General features: G+C 39.4%; 2 protein-coding genes across 2 annotated transcripts; both read right to left on the reverse strand.

Moving 5' to 3' along the window:
• Positions 1 to 507: 507 nt before the first annotated feature.
• Positions 508 to 2,692, reverse strand: LOC149212764 (coniferin beta-glucosidase-like). The gene is made up of 6 exons (XM_089388808.1): positions 2,369 to 2,692; positions 2,163 to 2,278; positions 1,533 to 1,785; positions 1,326 to 1,428; positions 1,107 to 1,215; positions 508 to 1,000 (listed from the first exon to the last, which is right to left on the reverse strand). Exons 1-6 carry the CDS (start codon positions 2,690 to 2,692, stop codon positions 799 to 801), a joined length of 1,107 nt encoding a protein of 368 aa, XP_089244934.1. The 3' UTR covers positions 508 to 798.
• Positions 2,684 to 4,604, reverse strand: LOC149212765 (protein NRT1/ PTR FAMILY 5.6-like). The gene is made up of 3 exons (XM_089390657.1): positions 4,238 to 4,604; positions 3,915 to 4,132; positions 2,684 to 3,268 (listed from the first exon to the last, which is right to left on the reverse strand). Exons 1-3 carry the CDS (start codon positions 4,407 to 4,409, stop codon positions 2,765 to 2,767), a joined length of 894 nt encoding a protein of 297 aa, XP_089246783.1. The 5' UTR covers positions 4,410 to 4,604; the 3' UTR covers positions 2,684 to 2,764.
• Between the last annotated feature and the right edge of the window lie 22,421 nt (positions 4,605 to 27,025).

Below are 27,025 nucleotides of genomic sequence, written 5' to 3' on the forward strand. Positions count from 1 at the left end.
AAAGAAACCTGGAATGGCAGGGGCAGGGAGCCTTCATTGACTTCAGATGAAATCAAGAGAGTCGATATTACGGCAGGTTGGTATTTTCATGAACAAACAAGTGAAGGCTCAAGCCCTCTTCAAAGGCCTCCAGCTTCCTGAAGCTCAAGGGGCCTGCTAGGCAACAGTGGTGGGTGATTCAATGATTATTCTAAGAGCTACTGTGCACGTCTCTTCCAAACAGTGATACACAGGCCATTGGCACAAAAGAATTATTAAAAAATGCGGAGCTTCAACAAGATCAAATTCCTTATCAGCTGCGAAGCTGGCGGTGCGTCCGTCCCGCTTCCGCTTTCTCATTAACCGTTTAGTTTCGCTTCCTCATTAACCGTTCACCGTTCAGTTGAACAGTTTTAGATCAACTATCACAGTTCATTCAATCGTCTAACACCATAAATCGACGGTCAACAATAGAACACGGCGGCTGCTGGGGCAATTCATTTCAAATGGGAACGCCTTACGGCGTAATTATGAGCTCTTTAATATATGCATAGTAATTTTTAAAAAGATATAGGATAGTACAACGATTTAGATAGACACATGTCGCATATCGTGCAACTTTTTTGTTTTTTTTCAATGTTCTTACTCTGCAATTCCCTCGAACATCTGAATGGGGTTTTCTGCATTTTGGAATAGATCGATGATTTCTTTGTAATGTGTGTCACGGTGGATAGATCCAAACACAACATATTTGCTTGCAGGATTTTGGGTAGAGTTGCAGGAAAGTGTGCGCTTTGATTAGCAAATAGACAACGCAGTCTAAATGCTGCTGCTTCTAACACTTCCCTGATCGTCGTGCTGAAGAAATTGCCTCAACCATTGAGCCGAGAGCTTGGGATACCTCTTTTGATCAGAAATGAAATCCACGTGATAAAGACCAAATCTAATGGTATACCCAAATGCCCACTCAAAATTATCCAGAAGAGACCACACAAAGTACCCTCGAACATCTGAGCCATTTCTGTGTTAACACACGCATAAATGGTCATCAGTTTAATCAGTTAAACAAATGAAATTCAGTAAAGGCCAATAGCAAGATAATGAAAATCGTGAAAATTTGATCTTACTTGATTGCTGCAGTAAGATAACTCAAACAATCTCCATGAAACCTTATTCTCCTCACATCGTTTAGATTTTCTTGCAGAGTCGACGAGGATTCCTCAGACTCTGGATAGCCTAGAAGGCAAAACAGAGAGATAAGATAAGTACATACTAGGGTTTGACAACCTTCGGCTCAGTTCTTATAGAAAAACAAATCCTCTGAGATATTTACATAAATTTTTTACCGTTCTCTGTGATAATAATAATCGGGTTGTCATAGAATTCTTTTACATACTCCACGATTTTCTGAATTCCATGAGGTACCACAAACAAACCATCCATCGCTGTCTGGGAATCATATAAAAATGGAGGAATTGCATGAGCCATTGGCCAAACTGTACTGCAAAAATCACAATTTTTTTTTAAAGAGGTCAAGGACTGGATATTCATACCCGTTCTCCGATGGAGACTCCGTGGCGCTCTCCAGTCAGATAAACCCTGGAGTCTGGATATAAATATTGCGTGTTGTCGGGGGAAAGGGGAGGAGTGCTTGTTGCATATAAGGTTGTATAGTGATTAATACCCATATAGTCGAACGATCCCCGAAGTTTCGCAGATAGTTCCGAGGATATGGAGGGTAAGCGCGATCCTAATCTTTCACGCATTTCTTGTGGATAATCTCCAAAAACAATTGGATCCAAAAACCTGCAAACCGTGTAGAAATTAATTTCAACAATTAATATGAAATCCCATTAGCCTTTTTGAGAGAGATCATTCGGATTTTCCACGGTAGAATATGAATTTTTGTGGACGTTTCCACAGTAGAATATAGAATATGAATTTGGTCCAGGTTGGTCCTGATGGTGGAATTTTTTTGGATTCTAAATCTCTACAAAATTCATATGGGATTTGAAAAATAATTCATATTAGGATTCGAAAGCTCGACAAAATTCATATTCTACTGTGAAAATTCCTAATGATCTCTAAAAAAAACCACAATCTATTCCCATTAGCCTTTGCTATCACAAGGGATACATTAATTTTACACAGACGAGGGTATAACTCAAAGTCATGGCACTCACCATCGGAGATTGAAGGATAAAATTCTGTCAACAGCTGATCTCTCTTCTGGAGAATCTTCCAAGGGTTCGTACCACGGCGCGCTCATAACTAACCCTATAGATCCTCCTTGAATTTTCTGCACACAAATGCTCCGCTCTGATTCAAATTTGACAAACTATATTCACAATATTTGGCGTTATTGTAAGTGCGTGAAAAGATTCCTGACCTGATATTTCTCCACTGCAGCTGTGTGGGCGAGCAAAACGTGATGTGCAACTAGATATGGCTCTGCTGACGAGCAATTCCCTGTTATGCACAAAGAATTGGCGTGAGGGGCAGCACACCTCGTCGGTGGAAATATTCCGACGGTGTATCCCAACGACACAAACAGAATGATTATTCTAAGAGCCACTGTGAACGTCTCTTCCAAACAGCGATACACAGGCCATTGGCACAAAAGAATTATTAAAAAATACTGAGCTTCAACAAGATCAAATTCCTTATCAGCTGCGAAGCTGGCGGTGCGTCCGTCCAGCTTCTGCTTTCTCATTAACCGTTTAGTTTCGCTTCCTCATTAACCTTTCACCGTTCAGTTGAACAGTTTTAGATCAACGATCACACTTCATTCCTCGTAAAGCAAGTTCACATCTGAAGGCATGCTCTTATTTATTTTTCTTATAGCGGCAATTACAACTTGGGCAATACGAGACACCTGGCTGCCTCTTGGAGGTCTGTGTCTGTAGAATGGCGTTCCATATAAAAACACAACAGTGCCTATAGCCATGGCTACCGTTAGAATCCCGAATCCAAATCCCCAGGTTATGTTCTCCTGGATGTAAGGGACGACAGTGACTGCTAAGAGAATGCTACTGGAGAGAACGAAAAACCAGACATTAAAGAAGGAATTCTTCTTGGCCATTTCTGTTTTATCTTCCTCATCGAACTGGTCTGCACCAAATGCTTCCACAGAGGGTTTGACGCCACCGGTCCCCAAGCATACCAAGTACAATGCCAAGAAGAAGACACCAATTTGTGTACTTGTTGCTTTGCTGCATACTGAATCATCACATTGATCAGGTGGCTTCAGAGCTGACAGTGACACTGATAGCGTCAGCAAAACTAATCCCTGAAACATTCATTTATACAATAAAATTCAGCACCAAATAGACTGCATGATACATTTAAAGAAAACACCCAAACCCCAGAAACATGCCTGGATAAGGGTAGATTAAATTTTAAATATTTTAGATCACGTTTGGAATTTCAGATTTATCTTGTTTGTTAAATACAAATTTGATGGCATTCATTTCTTACTCATTTGTTTTTCATGTCTGTTCCTTTGAGTTTTATATATATTTTTGAGAGATGATTTATTTCTTGTGTTGTTACATATAAATTTTCCATGTCAATAAGTTTGAAAGCAGTTATTTTTAAGAAAACAAAATAGTTTACTGGTCTATATCTATAATACCAAAAAATTTGTTTATAAACTACATACCAAAAACTTATTTATAAAATGTATGCCAATAATATCCAACTAAAATAATGCCATTACTTCAATCCTTTTCCATGTCCCTTTTTGTTTCTGTAAAAATGCCAGTCAATCCACCAGGACAGGGTGACCAGAAATAGAAGTTGCAACTACCCAGATGATCTACCTTAAACTCTGTTTAAACCACTCACCGAAATTTATAATGAGCAATTTAAACAGTTAAACGTACGAGTGATTTCTTTTCACTTAAGGTTAAATTCCAGGCGTGGGTTAGACTCACCAGGAGATAAATAATCGAGGACATGAAAACCATCCAGTACCCTCCGCAGTATGCATCTGCTATAAAGCCCCCTGTAAGATAGACAGCAGCAGTGACGCCTGTCCAGTAGTTGATATTTTTAACAGATTCTGCAACCCTTTCGTGCAGGACAGTTGTTAAATAGATAATCAAGTTGGATTGAAGCGCGAAGGATGTCAGGCCGTCGTTGAACTCAAGTACTGTAAAATTACATTTAAACGCTATAATTAGACATACAGTCCCTCTTCGACGACGTGTATTATGAGAATACAGAAGATACTTTTATTAATAAGATAAAGACTCACCCATGATGAAAATGGCAGCCTTCCATCCACCAGATTTGGTTCTGAGAACGGGCCTGCCTCTCACATCCACGGATCCATTAGTGAGCCACTCTTCTTGGTCGTGGTCTCCTCTCTGTGGCTGCACCGATGCCTTCCAAAACTCCATCCAATTCTTAAAATGTTGGAGTTTCATAACTACAGCTAATGCAAAGACCAACTAATTACTCTTCCTCGCCTGATATATTAACGATGTTTCCCAGTCTGATCTGGTAATGGCGTACGCTCGATATTCCTATTTATAGTTGTGATGCATTTGAATTCAACAATTTGAGATATATCTTTAAATATCTTTGGAACAGCATATTGCCCCACCCAATACCTATGGTGGTTGTGCCATTCAGCTATCTTTTAAATTTAAGCCAAAAATATTCTCAAATCCAAAACTAATGCTTGGTCCATTTAAATTTATGCTAAAATCCAAACTGATGGTCGGTCCTTTGGCTATTTTGCCTTTTTCTCAGAAATGGGTGACATGATACTATATTTTATGGGCGACATGATATTCTACTTTTAGATACAGAAATGGATTCAATCATGAGTGCAGTGCTTAAAGGTCGTAATATTTTCATTGAATTTCCACAATATGTCAGTATTAGTGTATGAAATACTGCACATAAAAGAAAAAACCTTGTCTTTTGGATTCTAAATCTCTACAAAATTCATATGGGATTTGAAAAATAATTCATATTAGGATTCGAAAGCTCGACAAAATTCATATTCTACTGTGAAAATTCCTAATGATCTCTAAAAAAAAACCACAATCTATTCCCATTAGCCTTTGCTATCACAAGGGATACATTAATTTTACACAGACGAGGGTATAACTCAAAGTCATGGCACTCACCATCGGAGATTGAAGGATAAAATTCTGTCAACAGCTGATCTCTCTTCTGGAGAATCTTCCAAGGGTTCGTACCACGGCGCGCTCATAACTAACCCTATAGATCCTCCTTGAATTTTCTGCACACAAATGCTCCGCTCTGATTCAAATTTGACAAACTATATTCACAATATTTGGCGTTATTGTAAGTGCGTGAAAAGATTCCTGACCTGATATTTCTCCCTATATTTCTCCACTGCAGCTGTGTGGGCGAGCAAAACGTGATGTGCAGCTAGATATGGCTCTGCTGACGAGCAATTCCCTGTTATGCACAAAGAATTGGCGTGAGGGGCAGCACACCTCGTCGGTGGAAATATTCCGACGGTGTATCCCAACGGCACAAACAGAATGATTATTCTAAGAGCTACTGTGCACGTCTCTTCCAAACAGTGATACACAGGCCATTGGCACAAAAGAATTATTAAAAAATGCGGAGCTTCAACAAGATCAAATTCCTTATCAGCTGCGAAGCTGGCGGTGCGTCTGTCCAGCTTCCGCTTTCTCATTAACCGTTTAGTTTGGCTTCCTTATTAACCTTTCACCGTTCAGTTGAACAGTTTTAGATCAACGATGACAGTTCATTCAATCGGAATGGTGAACAGTTTTAGATCAACGATGACAGTTCATTCAATCGTCTAACACCATAGATCGACGGTCAACAATAGAACACGGTGGCAACTGGGGCAATTCATTTCAAATGGGAACGCCTTACGGCGTAAAAATATTAATTAAATTAAACCTTAGTTTAATGGTAAATTCAAAATTACAGTTTTCATCATAAGGTGCTTGTCGTAAAAATATTAATTAAATTAAACCTTAGTTTAATGGTAAATTCAAAATTACAGTTTTCATCATAAGGTGCTTGTCCCAAAACATATTAGTATGGCTTTATTTTTACACATCTCGGATTGAAGGATTGTATCTCTCTTTAGCTTGCTATATAGGAAGTTGCTTTATTGGGCGAGAAGCCCGTGTTTGCATATTCCAATTCTGATTTTTGAGTATATAAAATTTGAGTTTTTGAATTTTAGTGTTTGTGGGAAGGGAGTTTGTGTGTTTCGAAAAAGAATGGTCATTAGATAATTTGAGTGTTTGGGTTAAGAAATTTTTTGTATTAATGTGTTGTTTATGGATTTTATAATGGAATTTTTTGGGATTTAATTGTAATATTTTTTTAGGATTTTTTTATGGGAAAATATTGGATGCTGAAAAATGAAAATATACACAATGGAAAGATGTCATTTCCAAACTGGATTTAGGAATTAGAATTCAGTGTTTGTGCTAATATTGTTTTTGTGTGCATGTGTTGCTATAGGTTTCATAACTAAATTTTTCTCTGATCTAATGGGGATCTCCTAGTAGGATCTTCTTATGGGAACAAATTGGATGTTGAAAAATGCAAATGTACCTAATGGGAAGAGACTATAATTTCCAAACTGGATTTGAGAACATCAAGGGCTCTTTAGAATATTAGCGTCTTAAAGGAAAGGGGATTAATAGGTAAGTTTATGGGCATATAGCCCAATATTAACATTGTCTTTGAATGGACTGCTAAGAATTAAAGTGCTCAAGATTTTGATTTAATGCCTATTATGATAAGGGTGTCTTTGCATTCATTTTTTAAAGTTATGGCCTTGATCTTTCGCTCTAGCCCTTATCTTATGGGTTACATCCACTATATCATTGAACTTAATATCGACATGGAAATATCTTCTTCCCTTATATGGGTTAGACTTCTTCGCCTCCCCATTTCCCTTTGGGTTTGAAAATATCTTCAAAGCAATGAGATCATTATATAACCTATGCATAGTATACAGGTGGTATTCTCACTTGTGCAAGAGTAAGGATTGATTTAATTTTAATAAGGGATTGCTTGAGAAAATCCAACTTGAATTAGAGGGTTGGAGTCACCTCCAATCTCTTGATTATGATCTCATACCTTTTAGATGTAACTCTTTCCATGAGTATGGGTACTTTACAGAACATTGTCCCAACATCAAGAAATATTTGTCATTTTCAATCCAAATACAATACCTTAGGATAATGATGAGCAAGGTTCCGAGAACGAGAAAGGATCAAGCTCCATGGGGGTCTTAGTGTGCCATAAAGCCTCAACATCCCTCCAAGCTTCAATCTTTCTCCAATAACATATTTAAAGTTTTTCCATACGAAGAGGGAGTAGAAGAGCTTTAGGATCCCAATGGTGATAGGATGCATTAAGTTGAGTTCAGTGAGAGAACACAAATCATCCAAAAGTGGACTAAATTCTCACAACGAGATCTTTGGAAGCTTCACAAGATAATTCCCTCGTTGTAGAAAAATAAGATTCACCCACAAAAACGAGATAAAGAAGGATGACAATAATGGTCCCTCGAGTCTGTCTTTTTTAGATATTTTAAAGAAAATTTAACATTCTATTTTTCTACTAATGAAAAGACCACAAAGAAAAAAAAATCCATTTCTCTAAAAACTCTTGATCCACTTGGTTTTAGTGCTAAATGAATCCTTGTAATGTACCTCACTTTGTGTGTTGTGAGATGAATGGTTAATGCTATTTAAGGTGATAGTGTGGCTAGATCACCTCAACATCCAACCAAATATCCACATGAATGTTTTATTTTGACCATATTCTATAAAGTATTGATATGTATTGATACTATTGAACAACATTGGTTGTAGCATGGTACATCATTTTTCTTTCTAAACTCTTTTTGTGTTGTGAGATGAATCGTTAATGTTATTTAAGGTGATAGGGTGGTTAGATCACCTCACCATCATACCAAATATCCACGTGAATGTTTTATTTTGACCATATTCTATAAAGTATTGATATGTATTGATACCATTGAACAACATTGGTTGTAGCATGTTACATCATTTACAGTATTTTTACGGGGAGACTATGCCCATATATATTAACATGTTCAAGTTGACATGAATGTAATGGTGGAAAAAGAATTATTTTAGAACGTTACAACCCTACAACCTTGTTGCTATCAAAAATATGATTTACCAATCCATTTTTCATTGCAATAAGGTAATGTGTCGAGACTCCCTTAGGATGTCTTAATGTCACATGTTTTAGGTAATGTGGCACTCTCATGTTTGGCCTACCCACTTTGTATGTTAGTTTGAGGATTGCTAACATGCTTTAGGGAAATATAATGGTGGAATTTTCTCTGTGAGCGATTAGGGTTGCTACCACTCCCTCTACCCAATCTCATCCGCCATTTACACTAAAACAAATTGTGGCTAGGATCTCTGCAATTGCACAAAGCATTTTGTGTGTTTCTTGACTCTTCCTTCAACCATGCCACTTGACTTTTGGATCATCCTTGACACAAAATATTTGTATTGTTTCTCCACAATGCAAACTCATAATTTTTTTAATGCATGCCTCATTCCTTAATCACCAGATGCATGCACAGTAACCCTTTTAGGTAACAACCATTCTGAACTTACATAGGATTATCAGGAATTCTTGTTCTTGGATTAAATTTGCGTAGGGTTAACTAGTTTTTTTCTCATGACTACTCTAGGGATTAAAGTTTAATGGACTCTTATCATCTTATATTCCCTTGTTTACAAGGTTAGATGAGGAATGAAAGTGGAACGTCTTTCCAAATACCCTCTCAACGATATAATTCCACTTATAAGAAATATTTGTCGGGTTTCATATTTTCGACATCACAGTTTTTTTTTCTCTACCTAAGTCTAGTTGGAATGATGTCATTTATGTTTTCCTTCTCTCTATTAAACCCTTGACCAATTTTACTTTGTGTTAATGTCTTCCCTTTTTTCTCTACAAGCCTTCTTTATGTCTATCTTGTTAGGGCATTCTTTGATACAATTATCTTCAGGATTATATAGCTAGTTAGGTACCATTAAAGTCGCAGTTAACAATTTGTTTTTGAACATCTATTCATAATGTCATAATATTTATAAGAAACCCTTTTCCATGCAGGAACTAAACATTTTGACAAGAAACAAAGGTTCTACCAAGTATAATTTTAGGTTAGAAACCCTCATTTCTGGTTTTATCTTTAGAGATAAGCTAAATGTGCATACAATTTAATAAAAAAGGGTTTCTCTCCCTTGTTTGTCACAAGTTAGCATTATTGATGTTTTTGATTCGATATAGATTTGGTATTTTGTCCATACGTTTCAGGTACCCCATTGTAACCTAACTTGTTCTTACAATATGTTTTACCTTAAGGGTTTTTCTTCAACTCTTCATGGTTGGCCTTAAATGGTTGAACATATATTTAGTTAAGTATACTTAATTTTTTTTCCTAGTTTCATTGAGTTGGTTGTTTTCTCGATACATCTGTTGTACACAAGTGTGTGTGTGTGTGTGTGTGTGTGTGTATATCAAAATTCAATACTTGGTTTGAACCCCTTTATTGTTCATATATATACACTCAAACACTTTTAGGTCTTTTTTGCAATATTCATTAGACTAATTTTATTATAGTTAACAAATATATGTTGCTAAGAAACTTATCTGTATCATTTTTATTTTATGAACCTTAGGAAGTTATTCGTTTCATTTTCTAGGTATTCTAGTTCCTTGAATTCTAAGAACAAATTAGTCTTCTTTATCAACATAGAATTTTAAATTCATGTTTCTTGGTAATGTTGATTAGTTTTAGACTATTCTATGTAGGATATAAAACGTCCCATATTATATCCCTTTCTCTCTGTTATTAGGAATTACATTTTTCTTGTATTAAACTACCTTTTCTTTCTTCCTTCTACCTTTTTTTCTTAAACATATAACCCATCTGAGTTTCTTCCCTAACAAACAAAACATTTCTTTAACCTTTTCTTTAACCTTTGGTGTTAGTCTCTCTTTGGCCAACCAATTTTTACATTCTTCTAGGTACCTTTCTATTGGCATTATGATGCATGTGTTGTACTTGATGGAAACCCACTTGTAGTTGAATAAGTATATGACAAATAGATGAATCTACAAGATAGATCAGAGGTGACAGAATGATGGAATAATGATGAATCTACAAGTCAGAGGTGATAGAATGATGGAAAAGAATAATGGTCAAAGGTTTGATACAGGGAGATTGTTAGTGTGTGTTGTACCTTATATTTTAGGAATGAACTAATTGATAAAAGTACGAATAGGATGTGACATAGTGCATGGAAGTTGTGTTTACAGATGTGACAAAATGCAGGGTAGTTCAGAGGAATCAATTAAGAAGTGATGTATCGTTGAAAATCACATTATAACAGGTAAATTCAGAGGTAACAGGGTAATGGTACAAAACAATAGGTTGATGGGACAAAGGAGTACATATCAGAATGAAAAAATTGAGGAAAAATAATGTTTTCATGTATATTAAGCTGTATATATGGGTTCACCTAGTGCAAGTAGTGTATACAAGTAGGTTCACTTGTATAAAAGGGGTGTATACGTATGCAATCACTTTCACAAGAGAAAAAGTGCGTAGGATGGAAAATTAAGGTTAAAAAATACCAAGGGTCCATACCATGGTATTAGCCCATAATACTGATAGGAATAATGGTTAATTGATCTCGTTTAAGAATACCATAGGTTATAAGTATTTTTTTGGTGTGAGGTATTCAAAAAGGCTAAATCTATATAAGGAGGTGAACATCAAAGTGTGAAAATGTACATGTAATGAATATCTTATGAAGGGTTAGATCAAAAATATAATATGCATGTTATGGGTTTCTGATGCTTTGCTTGATATGAACTAAGTATGTAGCTGAGTGTATGATGATGGATGAGGTCTAATGATGGATCAAGATCATAAGACTTGAAATGACTTATCATGATGTGATTTCATAATGGATAGGCTAGATCTGAGTGCTAACAAATGTTTTGTCCTTTAAATTCTATGATATGGGTATATCTAAAATCTGGAATAGCTACGAAATTATAAGTTATTATTTGCATATCTATATGTTGGTTCCCCTTGGTGAAGGTGCGTATACACGCTGGTTTGGCTCTTCCAAGTAGCGTATGCACAAGAAAATTCTGTTGATCAGAGATGATTGATCTATTTGATCAGCGTTGTTGTTTTATTGTTATTTGTCAATGATGTCTTCATTATATCTGAAAGTAAAACTAATTGTATAAGGAGATTGAGTCTGGTTGATTGTTGATTGAGTAAGAAGGGTGATCTCTACTGCTATCTGTTTAGAACTCTGTAATATGACAATAGATATTCATAATGACATTGGTTGGTACAGTTCTGATACAGAAGTTTCATGATTCAGTATCTTTAGAGGTATACGCAGGTTGGCTTCACTGAAGTAGCGTATACAGTCTGACATATGATTTCTAAGGTTGCAGTTGGTTCTAGTTGTTGATGAAGTGTTCTGGGTTCAGATCTGTGTTCTGGTTACAATTATCGGTTGATTGGGTTTTAAGTGAATGGTTGATTCAGTTCTGTCAAAGGTTCAGTATTTGTTTGATTTAGTTGGGTCATAGGTTCAGTTTTTGTTTGATTCAATGTGTCATAGGTTTCAGTGATTGATTGATTCAGTTGTGGTTCATTCAGAGATTGATGATTTGATTTCAATTATATTAGAGATTAATTATTGGGTTTCAGTGATTGGTTAATTTAGATGTATTTGTTGATTATATTGTAGTGGTGATTGATTTTGAGCTTCAATATTATTGATGGGTCCAGTATGAAAATTTGATGAAATGTGGCCTACACATTGTGTTGGCTTGATGGGGCCGGACCCAAGTTCAGAGTTAATTAGCGAAACAAATCCATGTACTCCTGGCCCTTTCGGGAAAAACTTGTGGAGCGTGGACTGAGGTCTCACCCGAAGCAGTATGGGGGGATGATGGAACCAAGTTTCCACACCCTTGAGATGTATGAGGTGTCGCTTTGGTCCAAATGTGAATTAGCTCGCATAAGTCACTTTGTGCTCTCTTCTGACCAGAGATACCTTTGCGATCTGTTACAATCACCCCTGCGCAGCCCTAACCAGGGGCTAATGTGCTTTCATGCTGCTAAGGCAGCGATATGCGCTTTCTCTCTAAGTTCCACCGCAGATCTTACTTATCTTCTTATAACTGTTAGATAACTTCACATAAACAGATACTTATATGATATTTTCTTATTCATCACATTCATATAAGTTCGCGCAACAAATAAATAGTAAAATTGCAATGCATACCAATATTCTTCAATGCATAAAACAAGAAAAAGATACACAGAATGATAAGAAACTTCTCTTTATTAATTCTCCAATGGCTACAGAATTTATTCACCCTTCGTACTTAGCTGCAGCGATCTGCGCACTGAGCTGCAGACTACTAGGCCTTTGTGCACTCAGCTGCAGAGCCTTCTCCTATCCTACGACCCAAAGACTCAACTTTTCACTTCCAACTAGACTCAATGCTTCTTCTTCATTATCTTTGATTAGATTCGATCAGATGTCCCTTTATAACTTAGAGCCTCACTCAATTTATACAATCCCATGGTCCGCGGGCTATGGGTAGAACTTTCAAGCCAACATTACATTAAAAAATTGAGAGCGGACAACCCTCTGACTCATTTACAATCTTCACACTCTGCGCCCAAAAATCGCAGAGTCTTTACATCAGACTTAGTCAAAAGTTGGGCTTTAAGCCCCAAAACTTTCCTTGGGAGATCCCCCACCCAATAGGCCCCCAACACATAGATTGTGACTTGCCCTTGAGTCACTTTATCATTGCAGAGATCTTTGCACAGAGACCTCCCAACTCTGCTCGAACCGCTGCGAGGTTGGCAGTGTGTAGAACCACTGCTTGCTGGACTTCCTACGGGTAGTCAGATGGCTAGGCCACCTATGTAAGGCTTCAATCGACTACCATTTACTTTTGCATGGAAGAGTTCGCCATTTTGTTTCACCAACTGCACTGCATCACCATCTGTGACTTCCTTAATAATATGTGGTCCCATCCAATGTTGGAGTTTCCCCGAGAATTTATCGAACTTGTTGTCGTATAATAGCACCAAATCATTCACCTTAAACGTGCGCAACTTGATATGTTGATAATGCCATGCCTTTTCACGCTACTTTTGTACCTACTGATGAAATCTTGCCAAAAATATATCTTCTTCAAGTTCTTCTAGCTGCGCGATCCTCTCCTCCAGGGCTCCATGGTCTGTCATACCTGTGAGTGCTGCTTTGTGTAGACTAGGCATGATATATTCCATTGGCATTATGGCTTCCACTCCATGGACCAGCCTGAAAGGCATTTGTCCCGTCAGTTTCTCGCATGTTGTCCTATAAGCCCATAATACTGTGGGGACGCATAGGTCCCAATCGCTTCTTTGAGCATTGCATACTTTTGTCAGCGCGGTCTCCAATGCTTTGTTAAACACCTCTATGGTCCTGTTAGCCTGTGGGTGATACGGCATGCTTTTCTAATGATACACCTGAAACTCGGCCGTCAGCACGTTGATCATTTCATTCAGGAAATGTGTACCATGATCGCTCATCAAGATCTTTGGGCAGCCAAATCGTGTTAGTACGTGTTCAAACATGAACTTTGCAGCCATCACAATTTTGCAATATTTTACTAGTTGTTCTTCTGCCCAATGCGTCAGGTATTCAATTACAGTAATAATATATATCGCACCTATCTTTCCTTACAGTTTGATGGGTCCTACAAAAGTCGATCGCCCACTTTTCAAAGGGTTGCAACGTCATTTGCGGATTCAAAGGCATATCGTCCCTCCATGATGGCTTACCTGTTCTTTGACATACATCACATGCCTTGCAATGTGCTTTTGAATCCTAATGAAGGGTCAGCCACCATAACCCTGCACGGTGTTATAGACATTTTTGGGCACTGCAACCCCAATCATAAATTTCCATAAAACAAGGGCTCTTAAGTCCCTAAAAGTGTTGTTCCAACCGCTAAAAGGGAAAGGTCAACTGATTACATCTTCTCCCAGAAGTTCTCCATGAAAAACTGCTTAGAACTGGTCAAAACTGGACCATCTCACCTGCTCCATGGTCAAAGTGCGCTGCATCCCACCTAAATACTCACAGGAGGTGCGATGCATCTTGAAAATCTCTTCTATGGGGTGCGATGGGCGAGAGTGGACAAATGGCAGGGTCAATCTGCAAGGTGGAGGACTAAGGAATCTTCTAGAAACTTCTCCTGTGACACTTGCCTCTCTGCATTCGCCCAGGGATGAGTAAGAGATCATCAATCTCCAAGTGGTTTCAAGAACTATCAGAGAGAGGACACTAATCAAATCTCAAAAGCTGACTCACCCCCCTTGCAAACATCTATATATGGATCCCTCATCCCAGAGATCCAGAGGCTGGAATTTTGTATCTTGTAAGGAGGTGCTGCTGGTTTCTTGGTGCAATATCATAGTGTTGGGTGATCTAAGCTTTTCATGAGGTGAAGAAGGGCTTTCTTACTGAGAGGATGAAGTTGGGTCAGAACAATTGATTGTAATCCTCTTTGCTCTTTCTTGATTATCAATAAAGGTATTCAAGTTTTCCTCCACATTCTTGTATGATTGATGTTATGTGCATTTGTGTGGTCAATATATATTTGGTCCTATATTGGTTATGATAATAGATCTATGTTCTTGGATAGTGTTGTTCTACTTTGATTCTACAGGTGCTCTGTGAAGCTGGGTAGACAAGGAAGCGAGTGGCAAAGATCTATCAGAAGAGAGAGGAATCAAGCAAGGAACCAAGCGCAAGACAGAGGTTGGTCTCCTTTATTCCCCTCTTATCTATTTCTCATAAAGGAAAATGAAAGTAGTTTTAGTTTGTTTGTTTCTAAGGTAGCTACCAGCCTTAGTGGGACTATCAGCTCTGCATAGACACTAGTTTTCCCGATAACAAAATGGTGACTCCGCTGGGGAGCAAATAGATTGTTTGTTTATCTACATTTGTTTTCTTTATGAACTTACAGACGGAGCTTGAAGTCAAGCCAGCTAGCCTTCGAACTGCATTTGCTATGCAAGTGCAAAGTAGATCAATGCTGCTTCAGTCTATCTCCGGGTTTTGTTTATGAACTAAACAATTGATTTACAAACTCTCTAATTTCCCTTGTGGTGGCTCTAGTAACCTCTTTAGATCTACCCCTGTGATTGATTTACTGATTACCACTTGCTCGGACTAAATCCCTGAACTGAGCTGCAAACTGTGACCCAGAACCCAGTAAAGTCTCATCCCTGGTCCAGCGCACTGTCTCTTCTGTGAATTCTAGATGCATTGCACTTCCCGAGTGTAGTAGGTGTGCTGCATCTCTAGTTCACTGTGTTACAGGTGCGCTGATCAGACAAGGCCTTTCCTGCTCCTAGATTTGGTTTTTGTGTTCACTCTTTTAAGCTCTATTCAAGAGTTTTGCTGCCTATAGTCAGTACACCTCTGTTGAAACCCCCTTCCTTGCCATTATTTTGCCTCTACTGTGCAAAGGACTGTAAATGTTTTTATGTATTTTGAGCCATTTTCAGTTCTCTTTTACAAATAAGTAGCATAATCGTACTATCGTTTCTTGATTTGAAAGTGTCGCAAGTGTCATTTTCAGTCATAGAAGAGAATCTGATTGTTCTTGATTGTCGATTACACCATTACTCTTGTATTTGATTTGAATAAGTAGTTTTTCAGAGTGTCGAAAGCAAGTTTTCATTTCCAAATCGCAAAGTGTCGTCATTGTCCTCATTTTGTCTTGAAAAGAAACTTTTTAGTAACGTCGCTTTGAAAAATAATTCAGATTTGCGCTTAGCTTTCTTTTTATCATTCACACATTAAGAAGGCTGAAAACAAATACATGCACGTGCATTTGCATTTAGGCTGTTTGTTGGTTTGATTTAGGACAGTGCATATAGTGTGTGCTCTCTGCTCTATGTTGAAAGAATTCCATCTCTCTTTCCTTAGTAGCTAGGATTTTAATTGCAAAAAGAAGATTAAATGATTGTTTATCATCTTAGATTGCATTTTAGGAATTGTACATCTACATCACGCGGTGAACCTGAAAGTAAAATTTCTTAAGCAATATCAACTGTAAAATAAATTTAATGAATCTAAAAACGCTTTGGAACCTAACGCACAACATCTAGAAGTCTTGGCTAGAGACGTATTCCAGCGTCGTAAAGCCTGGTAACTGTTGTTCTCATTGTTGGTTGGGTGATTCCTCCACCTTGAGACGATAAGTGCCAGTACGAACTTGTTCTCCCACGTACCATCGAGTATATATTGGGAGACCACAATAGGATTTATCCTTTATCCATAGGAAGCCGTGTCTGCCGCCCTATCGATCGCAATGCACTGAACACAACATTCGGGAAGATTGACTACCGTACCGTAAAAGGTATTCTATAGTTTTGCGATTGGTTTGGTAATCCCTCTGTCTAGATTTCCAGAGTAGTCCCTTTCGTTCCTTTTCAGACTCCTTAAAGGAAAAGGTCCATCTGAGCACTTGTCACTTCAGGCTCATTAAAAATCGAAGGCGACCAGAGTCATCTTTTGTTTTTTCTCGACTCTTAAAAATTGAAACAACAAGTTGTGTCAAAGCGTCTAAAATTTATTTTAATCGGAATAAATATCACCTTTCCTACATTGGTCTTAAGTTGAGAAAAATGGAGTCCACCAACCAAGGAGTTCCCCTTAGAGGAAATCCTAGTCCCTTCTCCTCTTGGGGAGATGTTGGTGTGCTCCATATGGCCACATTGTCGCTTCCAGGATTGACAATCGGCTTGCCCGTATGGCTCTTCTCAACCTCTGTCGTTCAGAACACCGTGATTCCTGAACAATTTAGTCAGCAACTAAACGATACCAGAGTTACCCCCAACCCTCTACTTCGTCCATTTCTTCCTTTCCTCCTTCCTCTTCGCTTGATGAAGTTGGTAAAGCCAAAAATCAAGTAACCAAGAAGAAGAAAGAGAAGAAGAAGAAGGAGCCAAAGGTGAAAAGGTGCAACCAAGCATCGTCTAGCGAAAATCCACACACTGCACCATCCAGGCCTAAATCGCCATGTGTCATTTGCAAAGGAGACCACTATCATCGAGATTGTCCTTACATCCCTCGGATCTTAAGGGACTGGTCTCCTCATTTGCACAATCCGGTGTCATCAACCTCTAATGATCATGTTGAAAGTACACCGTCAACTAGTGAAAGTGAAGCCCCTGGACAAAAAGGAAAAGGTAAATTTCCTTGTAAACTATGTGAAGGCAATCACGCCATCCACTGTTGTCCCTTCTTAGACGAGGCTAAAAGAGTCTTGGACAACCGTCTGGTTTCACCATTACGACTTCCTCCTGGATATAAGAATCTCTTGCCGAGTCCGTCACTAGTTGAAAATTCGGCTGACACGCCCTTGTGGTTGGCCGAAGCGTCTATCATTGAAGATAAACCATCTAAATCCACACTAGACGAAAGTCAAAAGGTTGAGGCGGCAGTTGACCCGGTCTTGTCTTCAGAGGATCCATCTTCAGATGATACAGTCACCGAAGAAAACAAGAACGACACCGTTCAAATTCTCTTCGTAAGCATAGACTTCGATGAACATGGGGGCAGTCTACCCGTTCCTTTACCGCAGGAAGGAAGTTCGTCAGAGTCATATCCAGCCGTCTATTCGGTCCCACCTCCAAGCAACCTGGTTGTTTCCTTCAATTGGAATCTACTAGGCAGACCCCGTTTACGACTAGTGTACCATTTCGAATCATTGCTCAAATATATAGAATGGTCATGGCCGGTACCATCATAGATGAAGGGGCTTCTGTGAGTATCCTTTCCTCAACTGCTTGGAAAGCACTTGGCTCACCATCACTTTTGCCTGAGATGAGAAATCTAATAGGCTTTGACAAAGGAACCAGTTGACCATTAGGGATCCTTCCCAATGTGCCGATAACATTGAGAAGGAAAACCGTTCACATGAACATAATGGTAGTCCAAGGACCCCTGGATTATAATCTACTCCTTTGACGGGACTATATTTATTGCATGGGAGCCATTGTCTCCTCACTCCTTAGAGTAATGTGTTTTCCACATGAAGGAAGAGTGGTCAAGCTTGTAGACCAACTTTCATTCCCTGGTTCACACATAGCAAATAGTCATATACCATCCCTGAATGGTCTTTTCATGCAAGGAATGTCTCATCAATCCCCAGTCCATCCACCTGATGAGCACGAGTGATTCGGAGGACATGACTGAAACCCAGGGGGCATGCACCCTGGTCTGCTTCGGCAGGAAAACTTCAGGTATAGGGTAGGTTTCTGCGAAGGATATATGACTAGTTTATGAGATTAAAACTGGAATAAGATTCCTCTGTCAAAGTTATGTGAGTGGAGGCGTCTGCGCCACTCACCTTTGTCTATTTCGGTAGACATCGCTGAGGAAGTGTTTTATCCGCAGTATGGGTAGAACAATCTTTGGTAACTTGGAAATTTTTCGCTATACTTGGGGGCATGCAAACCTTTTGCCGTGCAAGCCAATAGTGACCATTGATTTTTTTAAATTTATAGGTCCAATAACCCTTTAAACTCGTAGGATTGGTCGTTTCCTAACTTGCATAAAGAAAGGATGCGGGGCAAAGCTTTGAAAAAATGTTGTTGTTATATGAGACATCCTTATTATACGACTAGATTATCGAGCAATTTTAACGCGCAATTCAAGCTCATTAAAAAATAAACATAAGCAATGAGCAAATGTTCCCCCAGAGTTTAAGCTCATTAAAAAATGAACCAATTTCCAGTAAATAACCATTGTGAATGTATTACCATCAGCCTTTTGAAGCCTTGGTCGTGTTCTCATCATCACCTCCACTTTGTTTTGGCCGATCATTCACCTCCATTTGATTGTTTACCCTTTTTGAGGAACAGCTGCAAAGAGTGATCCTACTAGCCATCCTTGTGACACTGCCATGACTGGAAAAGTCCAAACCTTACCTGGAATCAACTGCTACCCGAATTTATCACTCGTTCCTCAAAAAAACGAGTCTCCTTTAATCTCTTTTCAACTGACTCATAAAATATGAAATGATTGCCGAGCGATTGGCCTCTCCAGCTCGTTAAAGGGACCGGAAGTGATATCCCTCCTTTAGATTTTAATATTTTTGGACTTGAGGGATTATTACACAAAAGGATCGAGCGCTTGTTTTGTTCGACTCGTTAAAAGTACCGAAGATTCATCCCTTTTGTATTGTTTTATACATTTTCAGACTCAAGGGATTATATGACGAAAAAGGATCATTTGAGTTTTATTTACGTCCCTTTTTCAGACTCTCTAAAATTGAAAAGGACCGAGTTATCCTTGTCGTTAAACTCGTTAAAACCGAATAGCGACAAACTTGTCCATAACATACAAGAACGAGTTTCACTATCGCTAGGCTCGTTAAAACATAGCGATGGGTTTGCCCGAAGGGAAAATTATAGAACAAGCATATGTTATCCTCCTCAAGATTGACAAAAATAAAGAGGTACTGGTCAGCAATGACTAGGGAAAAATTGGGAAGAAAACTTGAAAAAACTTTATTGGTAGCAAGTCGCTCTTGAACATGACACTTTCACTCTGCATCCGAGTCGGGTTGGGTTGTTCCATTCACTGGTCACATCACCGTGGTTCCGTCACACCATCCATATTTGGGGTTAATGTTACCGATCCATCATGTCAGTGTCGCCGATATGTTCAAGAGAAGTCGCTCAGAGAATTCACCTGTGTCTCACCCACTGCAATACATTCACGCTCCATTCTTTCATGACTGCCACCCTAAACCTTATATCACCATATCGTTTTCACCTCCATTAAAATCATTTGCTCCGTTCCGTGTCATTGATGTGGGATTCCCTAAGGCCCTCCTGTGACAGATCACTTCTTGTCAACATCAGCTCATTATCCAAGAAGTCGATCTAGGAACAACCCTTTCAGTACTTTGAAGCTTGCATGCCTCAATGGCAAGTTTCTGACTTCCGATGACAGTTTTACATCAATGGCCTTCGACTGAAAGATTTTGCATGGTGTTCGACGCCAAGTCCCTTATTCACACCACGTGAATTGTACTATAGTACCTTAAGGGTCATCATCATTATTGGTGATTCCTCTCGCGCCTGTTAACAGCTTACATCATTGGCTGGTAATCTGGCGATGTCTTTCCATGTTCGACTCCAGAACATCTCTCACATGGATCGACTTATACTTTGAGTGAAGATCAAACAAGATTGAAGACCCCGGATCTAGTTTCATCCATCCGGGCTGCAATATATATTTAGGAAAATAAAGACATCAAACGTACATCATTACTGCACAGATAATCATCCAACCTAAGGGATGATGGCTCTACCAGAATCATCAATCTACACTCAGACGATTGTCTGTCTTATGTACATGAAAATGAATTTATAAAGCCGAGCATGGGAATGCCCGCCTCAGCTATATCATAAAAATATTATGAAGATAATGTATTGTATTGTATCTTATTACAGGTCGCCTTCCAGCTTGAAAAAACTTCAGATCCCCATGATAAAGCATTTCACCCGACATCAACAAATTAACGACCTCATGCTTTAGGGGGCAACTGTTATAGACATTTTTTGGCACTGCAACCCCAATCATAAATGTCCATAAAACAAGGGCTCTTAAGTCCCTAAAAGTGTTGTTCCAACCTCTAAAAGAACAAGGTCAACTGATTACATCTTCTCCCAGAAGTTCTCCATGAAAAACTGCTCAGAACTGGTCAAAACTGGACCATCTCACCTGCTCCATGGTCAAAGTGTGTTGCATCCCACCTAAATACTCACAGGAGGTGCGATGCATCTTGAAAATCCATTCTATGGGGTGCGATGGGCGAGAGTGGACAAATGGCAGGGTCAATCTGCAAGGTGGAGGAGCAAGGAATCTTCTAGAAACTTCTCCTGTGACACTTGCCTCTTTGCATTCGCCCATGGATGAGTAAGAGATCATCAATCTCCAAGTAGTTTCAAGAACTATCAGAGAGAGGACACTACTCAAATCTCGAAAGCTGACTCACCCCCCTTGCAAACATCTATATATGGATCCCTCATCCCAGAGATCCAGAGGCTGGAATTTTGTATCTTGTAAGGAGGTGCTGCTGGTTTCTTGGTGCAATATCATAGTGTTGGGTGATCTAAGCTTTTCATGAGGTGAAGAAGGGCTTTCTTGATGAGAGGATGATGCTCGATCAGAATAATTGGTTGTAATCCTCTTTGCTCTTTCTTGATTATCATTAAAGCTATTCAAGTTTTCCTCCACATTCTTATATGATTGATGTTATGTGCATTTGTGTGGTCAATATATATCTGGTCCTATATTGTTTATGATAATAGATCTATGTTCTTGGATAATGTTGTGCTACTTTGATTCTACAGGTGCTCTGTGAAGCTGGGTAGACAAGGAAGTGAGTGGCAAAGATCTATCAGAAGAGAGAGGAATCAAGCAAGGAACCAAGCGCAAGACAGAGTTTGGTCTCCTTTATTCCCCTCTTATCTATTTCTCATAAAGGAAAACGAAAGTAGTTTTAGTTTGTTTGTTTCTAAGGTCGCTACCAGCCTTAGTGGGACTAACAGCTCTGCATAGACACTAGTTTTCCCGATAACACACGGATAAATTTCTTCATGGTCACTCTCCCTACCTAATGACCTCCCACAGGGCCCCCATGAGCATTCACGAGGATACTACTTCGTTCAAACTCTAGTACATACTTTCACAGTATCTCATCATTCCCCATCATATACAGATGCCCTGCAATGACAAAAAAGTTTGTCACACGCACCACTAGTTCCTTTTTCTGCTTGACAGAGTAACCTTCCAGCGCAGTTCCAGTTGTTAGAAAGTGGATTATATCTTAAAAGTGTCCATCTGCTATGAACACAAAAAAAATTGCGTGTCAGGTAGTCCTTCCTCCAAACTGGTAGGTTCCTCCCCTGTTTCAATGCTCGACAAGTGATCTGGTCCGCGTTCAACCACGCAGGCTTCACAACAACTACGAAATCATATTCTTGGAACAATAAGAGCCACCTACATATGCGCCCCCCCAACACAGGCTTATTGACCAAGAATTTCAACGTGGAATGATCTGTGTACATCTTGAAGTGTCCCCCTAGAAAATAGTGTCGATATTTCTGGAGCGCCTACACCATAACTAGTCCCTTGCATTCAATGGCATAGTAGTTCTTTTCTGCTTTAGATAATTTTCGACTAGCGAATGCGATAGGGTGATCTAATCATTCTCTGCCCTCTTGTGTAAGTATGACCCCCAGCGCTATACACGACGCATCAACATGAACATGGAATTCTTTCTTCTAGTTCGAGAAGACAAGAATTGGTACAGTAACCATCTTTTGCTTCAATATATCTAGGCTTTTCTTACAATCATGGTCCCAGCAAAATGTGACATCCTTCTTCAATAGTTTTTCCATCAACATGGTGATTTGAGCATAACTCTTGATAAACTTTCTATAGTACCCAGTGTGTCCCAAAATAGCACGCAGCTATTTCACACTGCATGACACTTCCAAATTCCGAATTACTACAATTTTCGTGGGGTTTACGATCAGTCCTAGTTTAGAAACCACATGCCCCAACAGGTTCCCAAAAGGAACAAGAAATGTACATTTCTTGAGGTTGAGCGCGATTTGGTATCTTTGGCATTATCCAGCATCAAGTGTAGGTTTGCTACATGATTCCTAACGAACCCGAATATAGTCCAATCATCCAGATAGACCTCCAATAATTTATAAATATATTCCCTGAACGCCGCAACAACTACATGCGAGAAGATAGCTAGCGTGTTCTTTAATACAAATGGCATAACAATGTATTGAAAGCAACATCACTCTATCGCAAAGGTTGCCTTACTCCTATCTTCTGGCGTGATCCTGATCTGGTGGTATCCAGAGAATCCATCGGTGAAAGAATATGCCTCCTGACCACCTACATTGTCCAATACCTCATCTGTGAATGGGGTTGGGAATGGATCATGGACGCACGCGTCGTTCAATTTTTTGATATCTACACATATTCTTATTTTATCATTCTGTTTCTTTTCCTAGACCACCATTGGACTTACCCCATTGGATTCTTCGATAGGTTCAATAATGCCTACCTAAATCTAGAATTACTTTGTCCATCTCATATTCTCCAATCTGTGCAGTTAACCCCATTTCTCTTTCTGTTATTGTTTTATGTTTTCAAATCTTCTGGACTATGCGCGGTCCTAGCACATCTATTAATGAGTTCCTGTAATCCCTTTACTGCCTTACTGTTGCACAATAGCTTCATACATGTTTCCAGGAACATTGTGAGCATCGATGGGTCCATTTCCAACTCCGGTCTTCTTAGCTTCCATAAAATTTTCTCGAGCAGGCTCCAAATCAAACTCCGCTTCCTTCACCGGAGCCTTGCGAACCCAAATAATTTCTTCGTTTTTTTTCCTTTATCATCTCCCATCGAAATTCCACTTCGGAGCATAACATTCACATTATGTTCTTCCTCGCGTGGCTCAAACCTCATCATTTGCAGGTTTTGAGTCGAGGGTGCAGGGGCTTCACTTTGAGAGCAATACCATAGCACGTGGGCTCATTTTGGGGGGTATTTATTGATGAAAAAATGACATAATATATTGGGGGATATATAGGGGGGAGATGGTTTTTATATTATTAGGTATAAAAAATGGAGTCCAAAGTTAACTAAAAAATATAAAGGGGTATAAAAAAAGTTAATGAAAAAATGGATATCTATAATATCTAATGAAAGTAGGGGTTTTCAAATTGTGAAGGTGTATTGGGTTTGTATTGGTAGGGGGTTAAATAATGTGATTTTTAGAGATGTTTTCCAATATGTAGTCAAATTAAGGGTATTTTTTAATATTCCATGAACATACGTGATATGTCAGAGGTTCATTGAGTGAAGCCCTCATGGTCGCTCTCTTGTCACGTATCCTAGCTATCAGCATAGGAAAATCTTCCATCTCATGATCAAACAAGGTACAATACAGACATGAGGGATGCATCAGATTCATACAACCGCGGGCATAAGGCCTTGGCCCCCTGCAATTGTAGCATCTCAATTGTCTGTGACCTCTCTCAAGTCCTCTTCCACGTCGGCCTTGTCTGTGCCCCTAGAATTCGATTTGCACCATCCCTGCGCCCTGGTCTAGGGGTCGTGCTTCGGCTTGAACCCTGTAGGTGGGAGTTCTATCCATCATTAGACCATAACTTCTACATGTACGCTCATAGTGTCCCACCGATCTATAGAAATTACAGAATAACTGTTGCGAGTTCTGCATGTACTTTTACAACAAGTGGAAGTTGTCTATAGCATGCTTTCCTCCAATTTGACAAATCATGCACCACAGAGCAGGTGTCATGCTTGTTCCTACTTGCGCTTCCAGTCCTAATGGCATCGGTCCTCTTCCCACGAGGTAATTTGCGAATACCAGGAAGTGCTCTTTATAATGGCCCCGACCTTTGCATTTCACGCACCACACCTTTTCGCATGCTTCTGGTTGGACTGTTTTGTCCTGTTCCATAATTTGCATCTCAAGGCATAAGTTTTTCAAATGCATGTGGATCTTTTGAACTCCCAAGCTAGGATCCTGTATTAGTGTCTCATGCAACCTCATTGTGATCTCTAAAGCTTCTACCTAATTTGTTAACCTTTGTTGCGACAACACATTACTTAAGTGTGGTGATAGGGATGTTACAAACCATTCGCAGCGTTGTCCATCTGTTAGAGTTATGTTAGCTTTAAAAATCGTTCACTTTAGCCTTTGATCCAGCTCCCAAGGAGTCTCGCCTGGTAGCATTATGATCTCTTTGAACCTAGTGATCAACTATGCTTCTGACTTTGGCCCGCTAAACTCCCTAGTTAGCACAGCTTGGATAACCGCGATTCTCGCATTCGGATTATCACTTGAGTGCTTGATGTACCAGGTCAGTGTGTGATCCTGCAGGGCACTAACCAATGTCACTTTCTTAATACCATCATCTGTAACTCCCTGCGCTTCCTATACGGATTTTACAACTAACCAAAACTGGTCCAGATCTTCATTTCCCACACCCTTGAACATAGGAAATTTTATCGTGCTCACCATATTAGAATGCGCTAGTGGTGGAGGTGGTATAGGTGAAGATGGAGGTGATGACGGTGAAACTGGCAGTGGTGTGGGTGGAGGTGGTATGTGCGTAATCCTCTGCCTCATTAAATGGATCACACTTCGTAGAGAGACCTTCACGAGCTCTTCCTCATCCCCTCGCGGAGGTGAAATCAAGGGGCTATTCTCTAGTTCCACACTTCCATTGTTTTTGTAAATTCTCCCACTTCACGTAGCCCCGAACATCAATGTAACTGGATAATTTTCTTTTTTCACAATAGTATTTTAATCCAAGTGTTAAGAGACTTTATGTACTTACCTCGCGGTCCTTTGAGAAAGCGTCGCTCTGCCTCGCTATAGCTGACCAAAGTATTTACTGCAAACTCATTAATGAATCCTCCTATAATCCAATCTAGCCAGTGATTAACAATGCGCATGATCTTATCCTTTGATGATTCCAATCTGTGCACCAACTCTGGAGTCCATGCAATAGGTTCATCAAGCTTCCGCCTCCCTTGACTATCTGCTAGCTTCGCGATCCACTAGTACAACTTAGTGGGGAAATATGTGAAGAAAGTTTTGTGGATCTCTGTGTACATGTAGCAGTCTAGCTATTCTTCCTTTGATAGTCATGGCTTCCTATTCTCCTGCCCCGCAAATTTGTGAATCTTCCTGTCCAAAAACCCTTCAATCTCCTTCTTAGTTGGATTCCAGTGATGTGACATCAGACATTTCTATGCAGATTTCAGTCCCAGCAATGGAACCATTTATTGGCTTGATGGGGCCTAACCCAGGTTCAAAGTTAATTAGCCAAATAAATCTGTGTACTACTGGCCCTTTTAGGAACAGCTCGTGGAGCACAAATTGAGGTCTAACCCAAAGCAATATGGGGGGGATGCTAGAACCAAGTTTCCACACCCTTGAGATGTCTGAGGTGTCACTTTAGTCCAACTATGAGTAAGCTTGTGTAGGTCACTTCGCACTTTCTTCTGATGTTCAATACCTTTGAAATCTATTACAATCACCCCCACACAACCCTAACAAGGGGCTGATGTTCTTTCGTTCTGCTAAGGTAGCGATATGTGCTTTCTCCCTAAGTTCCACTGTGGATCTTACTTATCTTCTTATAACTGTTAGATAAATTCACATAAACAGATACTTATCTTATATTTTCTTATTCAATACATTCATATAAGTTCACGCAACAAATAAACAGTAAACTTGCAATTCATACCCAATATACTTCAATCCATAAAACAAGAAAAAGATACACAAAATGATAAGGAACTTCTCTTTATTAATTCTCTAATGGTTACAGACTTGACTCACCCTGCGCACTCAGCTATAGGGGTCCGCACACTTAGCTACGGACTACTAGGCCTCTGCGCACTCAGCTGCAAAGCCTTCTCCTACCATACGACCCAAGGACTCGACTTTTTACTTCCAACTAGACTCAATGCTTCTTCTTCATTCTCTTCGATTAGATTCGACCAGATGTCTCTTTACAACTTAGAGCCTTGCTCTATTTATACAATCCCATGGTCCGCGGACCATGGGTATAACTCTCAAATTGAGGGCAGAAAACCCTCTGACTCATTTACAATCTTCATGCTTTTCGCCCGCAAATCGCAAAGTCTTTACATAGGACTTCATCCAAACTTAGGATTTAAGCCCCAAAACGTGGCTTGGGGGATCCCATGCCCAACACATTGTGTTGTTGTGTACTAGGATTATCCAGTCTGAATATTTATGGAGTGTGGTCCCTGGAAGATACTGCGAGTTGGAGCCTTCGGTAAGGAAGTTGAAT

Source organism: Pinus tabuliformis, chromosome 1_1, assembly GCF_031772625.1.
Source record: "Pinus tabuliformis cultivar Carrire ecotype Pingquan chromosome 1_1, CPIR1, whole genome shotgun sequence".
In the NCBI taxonomy this organism is placed as follows: domain Eukaryota; kingdom Viridiplantae; phylum Streptophyta; class Pinopsida; order Pinales; family Pinaceae; genus Pinus; species Pinus tabuliformis.

Bases quoted from the DNA above. Each gene is read 5' to 3' on its own strand.
- LOC149212764 (XM_089388808.1), bottom strand. From the start codon at position 2,692: ATGAGAAAGCAGAAGCTGGACGGACGCACCGCCAGCTTCGCAGCTGAT. The intron at 1,786-2,162 runs GTGAGTGCCATG...CACGGTTTGCAG, and splicing joins TTATCCTTCAATCTCCGATG to GTTTTTGGATCCAATTGTTT. The intron at 1,216-1,325 runs GTAAAAAATTTA...TTTGCCTTCTAG, and splicing joins TATTATTATCACAGAGAACG to GCTATCCAGAGTCTGAGGAA.
- LOC149212765 (XM_089390657.1), bottom strand. From the start codon at position 4,409: ATGAAACTCCAACATTTTAAGAATTGGATGGAGTTTTGGAAGGCATCG. The intron at 4,133-4,237 runs GTGAGTCTTTAT...GTAATTTTACAG, and splicing joins GGCTGCCATTTTCATCATGG to TACTTGAGTTCAACGACGGC. The intron at 3,269-3,914 runs GTGAGTCTAACC...TGAATGTTTCAG, and splicing joins CCTCGATTATTTATCTCCTG to GGATTAGTTTTGCTGACGCT.